The 12,363-nt window shown below is 38.0% G+C and overlaps 1 protein-coding gene across 1 annotated transcript in view; it reads left to right on the top strand.

Annotated features, from left to right (window-relative positions):
- Positions 1 to 12,363, top strand: part of VPS54 (VPS54 subunit of GARP complex) — a 1,876,392-nt gene that overhangs the window by 1,419,733 nt on the left and 444,296 nt on the right. Inside the window, exon 15 of the mRNA XM_044055553.1 lies at positions 6,651 to 6,780. Coding sequence (XP_043911488.1) covers positions 6,651 to 6,780 — 130 coding nt within the window. The remainder of the gene's footprint in view (positions 1 to 6,650; positions 6,781 to 12,363) is intronic.

Here is a 12,363-nt window from a genome sequence, read left to right as displayed (position 1 = left end):
TTACAAAAAATTCCCAATGTTCCACCCAGTCAAAGGAAAGAACCAGCAATACAAATGCAAAAGCTGCTAGAAAAAAAGTCATCCAAGTGGTCCCACCAGACCAGATAAATCCAGAACTTACTCAAGATTCTTTTTAGTGCCAAAGAAAATGGGGGACTGGAGACCAAGTTTGGATGTCAGCAATTTGAACAAGTCAGTTTTTGAAACACAGTTTTGGATGGCCACAGTTCAGTCCATTCTCCCTTTTCTGGACAAGGACAACTTGGATGCAGAATGTGCTTAGTAGACCATCAGGATGTGTACTATCCCATAAAGATGACCAGACAATCCAAAAGATGTTTACGCTTCCGGCTGAGAGCCAGTCATTACCATTTCAGAGCTCTGTTCTTTGGCCTCACCACAGTCCCCAGGATGTTTACCAAATGTATGGCAGTAGTAGCAGCTCATTTGAGAATGCAGGCATTCTGGGGGGTTTCTTATGTAGATGACTGGCTCATTACCACCCAACCAGGTCTTTCTAATAAGCCCAAGAAATCAGGTACTCCAGATTTGCTCTCATCTGGGGATAACCATAAATGACGACAAATCTCACCTACAACCAACTCGGAATTGGAATTCCTAGGAGCAGTTTTCAATGCCAAGTCAATGATAGCTTCTTTTCCTGTCTCAGGAGTACACATTATCAGATTACAAGTCAGAAAAATAATTTGCAGTACCAAACTGTCGGTCCACTTGGTCCTTCAAGCTTTAAGATCAATGTCAGTGGCAATGACCGTAGTATCTGTAGACAGATTTCACATGAGAATTCTTCAATGGATGTTAGCGACACAATGGTCGATTCTTCACTAATGCATGTCAGCACAAATAAGAATCACTTAGGCATGCAAGGGAGATCTCAGGTGGTAGATTCAGTCAGGTCAGGTTCTACAAGGCCGTCCATTATTTCTCCCTTAGCCCATGGCCATAGTGACTATGGATGCTTTCCTGTTGGGGTAGGGGTGGGGGCACTTTCTGGGGAAAACAGTCCAAGGCACTTGGTCCCCTGAAGAGGCCAAATTGCATATAAATTTTCTAGAGATGAGAGCAGCGCTCTTAGCATTGCATGACCTACAGAATGCTGTCTGTATAGGGACAATTGCTATTCAGACAGACAATACGTCTGTAGTTTGGCACATCAGCAAACAAGGAGGGACCAAATCATACCCCTTGCATCAAAAAGCACTCGGAGTGTGGCAGTGGGCAATTTCATCCAAATACTTTCTCATAGCAGCACTTAATCTGGGGAAGCCCAGTGTCCTAGCAGACAAATTGAGCAGATACATTCTTCTGCCTTCAGAAATGGTCCCTCAGCAAGAAAGTGGCAGAAATTATATTTCATCAGTGGGGCCAGTCTTACTGCAGTCATTTTGCTTATCCCCTGAACAACAAGTGCAGCAGCTACTTTGCCTTCAACCCCCCCCCCCCCACAGGGGGAAATCACCGAGGGATGCTCTACTTCACACTTGGCCTCCTTGTCTGCTTTATGCTTACCTGCAGATTCCATTCATTCTGAAATTTCTGCAGAAAGCTGCCAGGTTGAAGAGCAAAGTCAACCTCATTGCACCTTCCAGGCCTTGACAGGTTTGGTTCCCCTTCCTCTGTGGCCTCATCTACTTTACTAACCTTTCATTCTGAATCTGATTCCAGACCTGTCTCAACCCACAGGCATGCTTGACCCAGACATCTCAAACCTCAAGCTTACAGCCTGGTTTCTCCAATTCTGTTAATTGTCAGACAAGCTATGCTCTCTTCTGCTGTCTGCCATATCCTTTTATCACCCCACAAACCTTCAACTCAAATACTCTACAAGTAAATGGAAAAGGTTTGTGTACTGGGGACGGCAAAGTCATATTGATCCTTTCTTAGCTCTGATACATAACATTTAGGTTCAATTAGCAGGAATATTTAATTTTTATATTGGATTTGAAGGTTCTTCAGTAGCCTCTGCTAAACTTTGAAAAGCATTCATGAGAGGCAGTCTTCTTTTGAGACCACCGGTTAAAGACCCTACTCCACAATGGGAACTGAACTTTGTGCTGCAAGCATTAATACATTCACCCATTAAACCAGCAGCTAAATGTGACCATAAGTTTCGTGGAAAACTGTCTTTTTAGTAGTCATTACCTCAGAGTTTCAGAACTTCAAGCCTGGTCTTCAAAACCTCCCCTACTTGATTTTTCATAAGGATAGTTACATTATGAGATACCAGTGCATCTTTCCTTTCCAAGGTGGTGTCAAAATCCAATATCAATTAGTCCATTCATTTGCCTTATTCTTTCCTAAATGTGCAAACAAAGGTGAATATATGTGGCATTTATTGGATGTTCACAGATTGTTTTTACCTACATAGGACAAAATAATTTATAAAAACAGACCTATTGTTTGTTTCCCTTGCAGATTTGAAATTGGGTAAGCCAGTCACAAAAGTAACTTTAGCCAGATGGGTGGCTGAATGTATTTATTTTATCTGTAGCAGATTGGGCTTTACCTTAACTAAACCTGTAAGAGCCCATTCAACTAGATCCATGGCAACTTCTTCAGTATTTCTTTCCAGGGTTTCCATGGATGACATATGTGCAGCAGCAACTTGGGCTTGTCCCTCATACCTTTATCACTCATTACAAATTAGATATAGTGTCGAGGAATAGGGCATCTTTTGGTTCAACTGTGCTCAGGAATATTCTTCCTTAGAGTCCACCCAGGGTTTTGGGTAGCTGGGGACTCTGTCCCAACAGTTGAGGATAGAATGAAAATTGACAGCATCCGAAAAAAAGATATGTACTCACCATAATGTTCCATCTGTGCTGTTCATTTTCATTTTTCCTCCCACCAACCCTCATCCTTTGTTTCTGCAAACTCTTGGATGAATGAGATATTACAAGGACACCACTGTGCTTTTGATTGAACTCCTCTGTAGAACACACACATTTTTAAGGATTTGTTTGTATATGCATGTTAATAAATACCACTTTTGGTAAAATCAGCAAAGAAGATCTGAAGTATGTGAAGGGTATGTGAAGGGTTGGTGCATTATGGGTAAAGGAGAAGCTTGAGAGATTTTTGATTTACCACTAGCTTTAGTAACTGCTGAGTTAGATACAAGGATCAGATCCGAACCTAACAGTTGAGGAAGAAGGAAAATGTGCAACACAGATGGAACGTTATGGTGAGTACATAACTTTTTTGTTTACTACACCTTCCAAACCTCCAGTCACTCACTTGTACTACCCTCTTAGAAATGCCATTACATTTGATGAAATGACAAGTGTGAGTGTATGGAATCAGTACTGTCCTAATGGTGTATTAAATGTACACAGTTTGAAGCTTACAGTATCCAACATTAGGTGCCAAAAACCCTGGTTTGTACTTAGTATTAAAAAGCACATAGAATTTGGCATTTTTGAAAATTCCTCACCCATTACTATGTAATATTCTCTTTTAATCACTTTATTAAAATTTTAGGAATCAGTGCAGATGCATTTTCTTTCTGTTCAACAGCGACCATGCTTGTCATCCATTCTTTTGGTTGTGATTGCTTCTTAGTGACACCCAAATTTTCCATTTGCTTTAGTTCCTGTTGTAATTTACTTTTTAGAGATAGTGTTTTTTTTCCCTTTGGAGCATGCATCCTTGGAATAACATTAGGATTTATCTGTGTTTGTAATTCTTCCGGCAAACCCATTTTGCTTGTGAATAAATTGGCATGTTTGTGCAGAATGTCATTGCTTTGCCTCTGCACAGTATCTTAGACACCTGTGTGGCTTTATGTATATATACAATCTTTGTTTCAGTTGAAATTTGTTTTACCATTCTAACTTCTTACGAGTCACATGATCCAGAATATTGGGAGAATTAATTTTAAGTGCTGTGATTTGAAAATGATTTTAAAATTCTTATAAATTCATGTCAGTTTTTGGCCCAGTCAGGAGTCAGAGTAGCTCTGTTGGCTATTTCCATCTCCAAAACTTCAAAGGTACATTTGGGCAAACAGTACACTCTACATTTATATCTTGTTTTAAAATTAACATTTATTCCATTAATTCTCAATGTTTTTAAAAGTCTGAGTTGTGTGCTTGTAGGTTTCTTAAATATTTTCAGACTTTACTTTTATCTGGTCTAAAACAACTCGTTTTCATGTTTCTTTTCAACAATGTGTAAATTCTTTTGAGCACATTTTCTTTTGTTTTACATATCTTAGAGAAGCTGTATTTTCTAGCACTTATTCTACAAGCTTGATTAAAAGCAACGTAGCTCTTCCTGCTGTGCTTACATCTGCTTGCACAAAGTATGAATTAAATGTGCATATTCTTTTTTCATTTTAATTCTGACAGTTGATTCACATCCATGTTGTTCCAACACATCCTGCCGTTCTCATTTTTGCATTATTTAACTCGTATTTATCTTGCATACATCATTTTCTTGAATTCTTTTAACTGTGTACATTTGACTTCGCTTAATATGCATATATCCAAAGCTTTTGATAAGGTTGGATTGTCTGACCCATGTTTCATTATTTTTGTACCACAAATGATTCTTTCTTTTATGAGTCCTGCAAGTCATCAGATTTTTGTCACCTTTAGCTGTCTTCAGTTCAGTAACACAATAATCTTTACACTCTGTAGGACTTGTGTTGTTGCAAGTAACAGCAGTATGTGTATAGAAAACTCTTTTTGTGTTTAATTCCTGGATTTTCTTCCAAATCCTGCTGTTTCATCTTTCTCCTCTTCAAGAAAATCATACTGAAATACATTTAATGCTTCTTCCTCAACAACTTGCAGGAATGGTATGCATTGTACCTTTTTCGTGCTTCTCGGCTAATTCACCCACACTAATGAATAAACTGAGTTTCTGGATCTAGAGCTTTCAGTTTTCTGCTAAATTACCTTCCACTGAAAACAATCCTGGTGGTTTCATTGGAAAGGTTTTTCCACTGTTAATTATGTCTATTTCCAAGGACATAAATTCTTGAAAGCAAGTATATTTCTTCACTTCTGCAAATTCAGCAGTACAGGGTATTTCTGCATTGTTAACACCATATTATATCAGGAAGCTTAAAAAATACCCAGAGATACACTGTTGATGTAATCCAGCCTCACTGAGGGTGTATATTTGTACTGACACTTCTCTAGAAGGTCTGTGTACTGCATGTCTTGCATATCACTTCTTGAAGCTCATTAACTTTGAAGTTGAACAACCCAGTATGTATATGTAGCGCTTTACCCCAGGAATCCAGTGCCAAGACCATCTAGTGCTTTGCCTCATTAATTCAATGCAGAGAGAATTCAAAAAAAGACTTGCTGTCAGTGTAAGTGACTTACTGCTGTGTAAGGCTTCCCCAGTCCTGAAAGTGACTTAGTTCAGTGTAAGGCCTATCTATAAAGCAGGGTCACATCACGAGCCAGACTCCAAAAAACTTGCTTCTGATGTAAGTGAAGCTGGACCAAGAACAACTCTTTGTATGGCCTTACATCGACGCAAGTCACTTGCACGGAGAACAAGTCTGCTGGAATCAGTACAGGCTTACACTAGAGTAAGTCATTTACACTGAGAGCAGGTCTTCTGGAATCTGCCCCTCCCCCCATGAGAGAGTAAATCCCATGATACTTTGCAGCCTCATTTCCTCCTATACTATCTAAATTAATTTAAATGTCATATTTTTTTACTTTTGTTTGAGTTGAATAAGTACTGAGCATGCAGAATTGCATACACATGTCATGGTCACATGACACAGCTGCCAGTAAATTTCATAAATATATCTATTTTTATTGCCTTTATTATTCTGATTTTAGAAAAGTTTTAAGCTTACTATGTACTTGGTCTGGCATGTGCTGGTGTTGCTTAGCACAGTGTAGGTTGACTGTTTTGATTGAAGTTTCTGTTTTCTGTCCTTTAGATGAAAAACTGTGGATATGTGCCTATAGTAATGATTATTCCAGCAGGAATTGTTCATGGCTGAGGTATTCAACAGCCAGTGGCAATGCTGTGTTTGTACTCATTGTGGTCTGTTTACTTGTGAAATGGCATAATCTACATTGTGTGCTAAATGTTTCATTTTATGGTATACAGTTGGAGTTGTCTGCGCAATGAACCCCTTTAATTCACATGGTTCACTAATTTTTATGATTCAGTATTTGTGCAAAGATTCTGAATTATGTCCCTAATAGTTCGCCATAAAACCCTCTTTACATTGTGAGGCATACTTCATATATAACTGTGTACTCTTTTTCTTGCATCTCATCCCTGATCAGTCTCTGTCCTGCATGTAGCAGTAGATCCCTTTCAGAGCACCTTATTGTGCATCAAAAGCAGCTAATGCATACTGATATTCTCACTAATTACTCCACGTCAGCAGTGGCCTGGAAAATATGACTGGCTTTTGCAGCTCTGAGTATTTTTCATAGAAAGTATAGTTTCTAGATATTAAATGTGACTGTAATGATCTTTACTGATTATATTTCGTCCTTTTCATTCTGTGTGCTTCTCCATATCTAGAAATGTTTGAAATATGTCTTGTAATATATTTTATTTATCAATCTGTTTTGGACAGTCATGCTGTTTTTGAATACTTTGTCGAACTTTATGAATTGATTAGTTTGTATTTTTGCCCTCAGGATCAACGAGGATATGAAACTGACAGATTTGGAACTAGGTAAAGTTGCAAACAGCATCCAAGAACTGCTCTATACTGCTTCTGATGTCTGCCATGATCGTTGTGTCAAGTTCCTCTTGGCTAGAGCGAAGGTAGTATTTTTTTCTGAATTAAAGTATCAGTTTTATTTTAATGAAGGCTTTTGAGGCAGAATGTGACCAGCAGAATTGTGCAGCCAGGTGTCAAGACATAAAAGAATTTTTTTTAATTTGAATTTTACAGATGGTGAGCTTTTGATCACATGACTATATGCTAACAGTAACCAGTACTACGGAGTTACTTAGTTTGCAGCCTCCTCCTGTATTATTCCCTGCCCTAGAATTGCACAGATTGTGTTGTCTGCATCAAGCAGCTGTCATTTTCTAAGCAGATTTCACATTTTCTTTTTAACATTTATTTTTTTATCATGAGCATTGTTTGTATTACTTTGTTTTTTTTCCATCCCTGTCATTTTCCTTTACCTTCATCTAAAAGTTGTGATTGGAAGATAATTCTTGGTGGTGACTAATTCAAGTACTTAATGAACCTGACATTGGTACCTTCAACCATGCTTAACCATTTCACTCCCCACAAAAACATTTACAGACAATAGAACCAGCACAAAGCATCCAACATCTGTAGGCAATTAGCCCCAGACTTTCCATCAAGATCCATTTATCTCCTTGGAGTTTTCTGCATCGTCCAGCATTCAAAATCTCAAGTTCGGCTTTATGCTAAGATGCATGAAACTTTGACCCAGTGTGTATTTAACCCGGTGTCACTGGTTGTCCTTATTATATTCACTGGGGGGAGTGTGAATGAGGCATTATGTACATTTGAAAAAAAAGTCTAATTACAAGTTGCCTTGCAGCTAATGTATCTAGATCTAGCTATATAGGACCTCTTCCGGTAAGCAGTATAATTTTTCTTCTACTTCTAACCATTCACCCTCCTTTGAGATCTTTCTCAAACTTACGCTTTCGGGATTGTCTGTTATGCCCTGTTAGTGGTGGGGTTTCAGACCATCTAGAACGTTAAGTAACATTGCATAGAGCTTTTGCTTAGCACAGTTTTGAGATTCTGGATGAGCTGCATAACTAACTGATTCATATACTGAGACAGCACTTTTCCACTTATGGAAACGGTACCAATGCTTCTTTTTAGAAGTTATTTACATGCATGTAAAAAAAAAAAAGATCCAGAAAGCATTACCTCAGAATTATCACAGTAGAGGTCATTTGCAAAGCTTCGTTTTTTGGAGGCTGAATGCTCTTATTAGGTACAAGTTCAGGATCATAATCCTTAAGGTTTTTATTCTAGATTTTTTTGAGCGGTGAAAATTTATTAAAATATATTCACTCTGACAAACTGTGTGGTCCCCATGCATGCTGCACTTATGATTTTGGCAATGATTGCTAATATAACCATTTTATATATATATATATATATATATATATATATATATATATATATATATATATATATATATATATATATATATACAATGCTAATAAACTAACCTTATATAAGTCAATGCTTATATTCAATTTTTGATAACTTGCCATTGTTAAACATGAAAATCCAAAATCACATTTGACTGTTCTGTCTAGCCTTAATCTCATGTTTGATTTAGCATTGCTCATTAAACAAAAACAGTGCAACACTTTAACTATTTACAACATAATTTGAGATCAGTAGTGTAATTATTAGCTATATGGATCTATTTTCAGTACATGGCAAATCTTAATACTTAGACCAGTGATTTCAAACCTTGATTTGGAGTCTGCTTTATTAACTGTGGTTATACTTTTGTTTTTTTTTTTGTTCCACCTCATAGGTACTTACTAGGTTATTGATCTGTGAGGATGTTAAGAAGTCTAACCTTACATTCCCCTGGTAGTTTTTAGCCCTTATATTTTCTGTATGAATAACCCAGAAGCTGTCAGAACAAACATCTATTGTGGCATTTACTTGTCGCCATCTATGAGTGGCATGGTGAATTTATGGTTTCCCATCCATTATTCTCTGTGATACGTACCTAGCTCTCCAACATGCCCTATTTATGTTACTAAACAGCTTGAGATTCATTGAGTGAGTGTTTGCACTACCACTGGATTTGCAAATGTATAATTGGTCTGAGAGGATAGAGTCTGTTGAGGCTCTGTCCTCATGGTAGAGATCACCTCTTAGTAGCCAGTATGATACTGAGAAGAGGGGCAAGGCTCTGAAATGGTCTGCATACAGTGCTTCAGCAAAGTATTAGTTTAAGGGTATGCACACTTATGCAACCACCATATTGTATGTTTTTTTTATTTTTTTATATTTTTCCCCTAACAAATTTGTTTGTTTTTCAATTGAATTGTACAGGTTATAGGTCACATTAAAGGTGGGAAAAGTTTTGAAATGATTTATTGTGGTCTCATTTTTTATATCACAAAAACCTGGTATTTTAACAGGGGTATGTAAACTTTTTATATCCACTGTATTTCTTATGATTTAGGAACTTGATTTTTTTTTAAGTGAGAAAATGTTGTGTTTGTTCTAGTTGTGACAAGTATTTGGCCAAGTGCATACTGAAGAGGTAATTGTATTCAATGATTGGCCTAATAAGAGCTGAGTACAGTGGAATGATTACAACCTTTGACCTGGACACCACACCTTTAGATATAAGCTAGTTGTTGATAAAGGACAGCTTTACAATAGAGGACATGTGATGATCAATGGGGCAGTTTGTTGTCTGCATAGGTTCCTAGAGTTTGACTATGGGATGAACTTTCAGGGGTGTGTTGTCAGAGTGATAGTTGAAAGGAAATCATGCTTGCTAAACAATACTATTACACATTTCTTGGCATTTTAGTCTGTGGTTTTGACACCAGCTATTCATTTGAGAACAGCCCTTTTGGAGGATTTGGTGCCCTCTGCGGGGTTTATGGTGGCTCCATATTCACAGTCATCTGCAAACCTCATCATAACCACCTTAACATTTGCTTTGACTTACAAAAAGTAAATGCCAAGGAAGAGTGTCCCAAAGACTTAATCATGGGATATACCACTAGTGGCAGGTTTTCTGCAGGAGGTAGAGCCTCCCACCTTAATGTCTTTGGTTCTATTTATGTGCCAGTTTGCTGACCAGCAAAGTAGGTAGGATTTACATTTAGCTTGGAGAGTTTATTTACGATACGTGATTTATGGGATGGTGTTGAATGCCTTTGCGAGGTCTAGATATGGAGTATGTACTTATTTACCCTCATCCATTGCTTCAGTATCAGTCTCGAAGTAGTTAGCCAGGTTAAGTAGGCAGGATTTGCCCTTGATGAACCTGAACTTGCTTGGGTTTACAGTTTATAGGTTGGCTATGTCCTTATTAATTCCATGATGATCCTTTCAATAGCCTTACAGATGAGACTGGTCAAGTCTTGATGCCCTACCATTATGCAAGGGGATAGCTGTTACAGTCCTCCATTCATCCAGCATAGTGTGTTTGAGGGCTGATAGTGAATAGCTTCTGTATAGGGTCTAACAAGTCCTTTTTCAGGCTGACCAGTAGGAGGCTTGGTATATTATGTTCTTGGCCTTGGATAGTGCCCTGAGGACTTGTTATGAGATTTGATGTGGAGAATGGGGTAAATGCAAATATGTGATCTGGGAGTATAGAGGAGGGAAACTGGTGTGATGTTTGAGCAAAGTTTGTTTGCTAGTACATTAGCTGTGATCTCTGGGTCCAAGTATGTGGTATCATTTACTGTTACTGTTACACAGTGCTGGGCATTGCTTTTGAGGTTTCTAAAATGAAGTAGGTCTGAGGATGTTCTTAGGTTTAGCTTCAGTTGTGGTGTTCTTTCAGTTCTTCGGGGACTGTGCTCAAACATATGCTTAAAATGGCAGAAGATTTGATTACTTTGATTAGGTTCTATGCCCCTCCTGATAAGAGACCTAGGTAGGGCCTGAGTTGAGAGTTTTGAGCAGGCTTCAGATGTTTCAGAGTCTTTCGCTGAAGACTTGCAGCAGGACTCTCCTTATTCTGATTCTTCTGATGTGGATGATTCTCCTTCTTCTGCTTCTCCTCCTGAGGATTTTTTTTTTCTTTTCACTTTCTTCATGAGATTTTTAATTGGAAGGTCAGGACTTCTCTGATTCCAGGAAAAGAAAGGCTTAGGAATTTTTTGTTTTTACCCCCAGCTTTGGGCTATACCTCTCCTTTTGGATGTAGTGGGGAAGATGTTTTTTTAGGGCTTCTCTTAATCCTGATTCTTTGCCTCCTGCTCCTGTTAAACGGATAGGTATTTATTCTTCACCTGGGTGGCTTTTTTCTACCTCACATCTGGCTTTTCTTGATTTCATGAGGACCCAGAGTTCCCATTTTTTAGAATCTTGAAAGTTAAATTTATTTTTTTTGTCCAATGATTTTTCTTCTTTTATTATAGAGCCTGTTTATATTTGGATTCCACCATAAGGATTTATTCTTAAATTTGACGTTTTTATTTCTGATAGGGGCAGATGTATCTCCGTAGCTATTTACATGTGCATAGAATGTAACACCAAAGTATATTCTACACAAGCAGTGGGATCATTAGGTTGCAAAAATGTGTTAAATTAAGGTCAGGAGATAGTCTTAGTAGAGCAGCATAATCTCTAAATACTGAGGAACTGGAAGATGCTTTTGGCTCCAATGTTACGGTGAATGAGACTGATTTATGGTTTGATTTGACCAGGGAGGAAGTGACAGTTGATTGAAAACAAAGCTGTCCCATATTGGTATGCACCAATTCCAGGATTTTATCACCTCTGGTAGGAGAGAGGGCAAACCGCTCCAGAGAGTTTGTATTGATGAAGTCCAGAAATTTCTGGATATACATATTTCAGGATGCATAACTCTCCCAGTTAATGAAGGATAGTTGAAGTCTCTTCAGAAAATGGTGTTAAGCTTAATGCATAGGGACCCCATACCAGTTATGTAGAAGGTATAAGCTGTGAAGGAACATAGAGGGATTACTACAATTAGCTGTGATATGATAAGGGGTTTTGTTAATAGCAAGATGGATGTAGTTGATTTGCAGGTTATCACCTTGTCTAACAAGTCTGAAGGTGAATTTTTTTTTTAAATATGGAAACACTGTTATCTTTAATGTCTTCATCTAATGCAGTGGGCCTGAGCTTGTGGTAGGTATTGAAACCCTGCACTGATGCTCTGTCAGGAACCAGGTTTTCCTGTTGATGAATATATATTGATGTTTTCCAAGGTAAGGAGTACTTAGGGAATACAGTTTTTGTGTTAAGGCTCCTAGCACTTAGCAAAAATACCTTTATGCTCAGTGGTAGGAGGCTTAACACAGAGCAGAAATACTTATATGTTCCCCAGGTCCAGTTTTGTTGTATTGGAAGCTATGGAAAACTGGTGTACCCTAAAAAGGCACTCCGGGGTGGACAAGGATTTGGAGAATATATGAAAGCCTGGGGGGGTTCAATAGGTGCAGGCCATCCCCGGAAAAGCAGTTAAGACTGCCATCTTCTGTCAGGCAGATTACTGTTACTTGTGTGTGTGTGTGTGTGTGTGTATATATATATATATATATATATATATATATATATATATATATATATATATATATATATATATACATATACACACACACACACACACACACACACACACACACACATACATACACAAACACACACGCAGTGAGTGGGCCTTC

The sequence above is a fragment of the Protopterus annectens genome, chromosome 1.part2, assembly GCF_019279795.1.
Source record: "Protopterus annectens isolate FY-2018-M chromosome 1.part2, PAN1.0, whole genome shotgun sequence".
In the NCBI taxonomy this organism is placed as follows: domain Eukaryota; kingdom Metazoa; phylum Chordata; order Ceratodontiformes; family Protopteridae; genus Protopterus; species Protopterus annectens.
The sequence above is the reverse complement of the archived record's forward strand: the minus strand, read 5'-3'. Positions and strand labels throughout refer to the sequence as shown.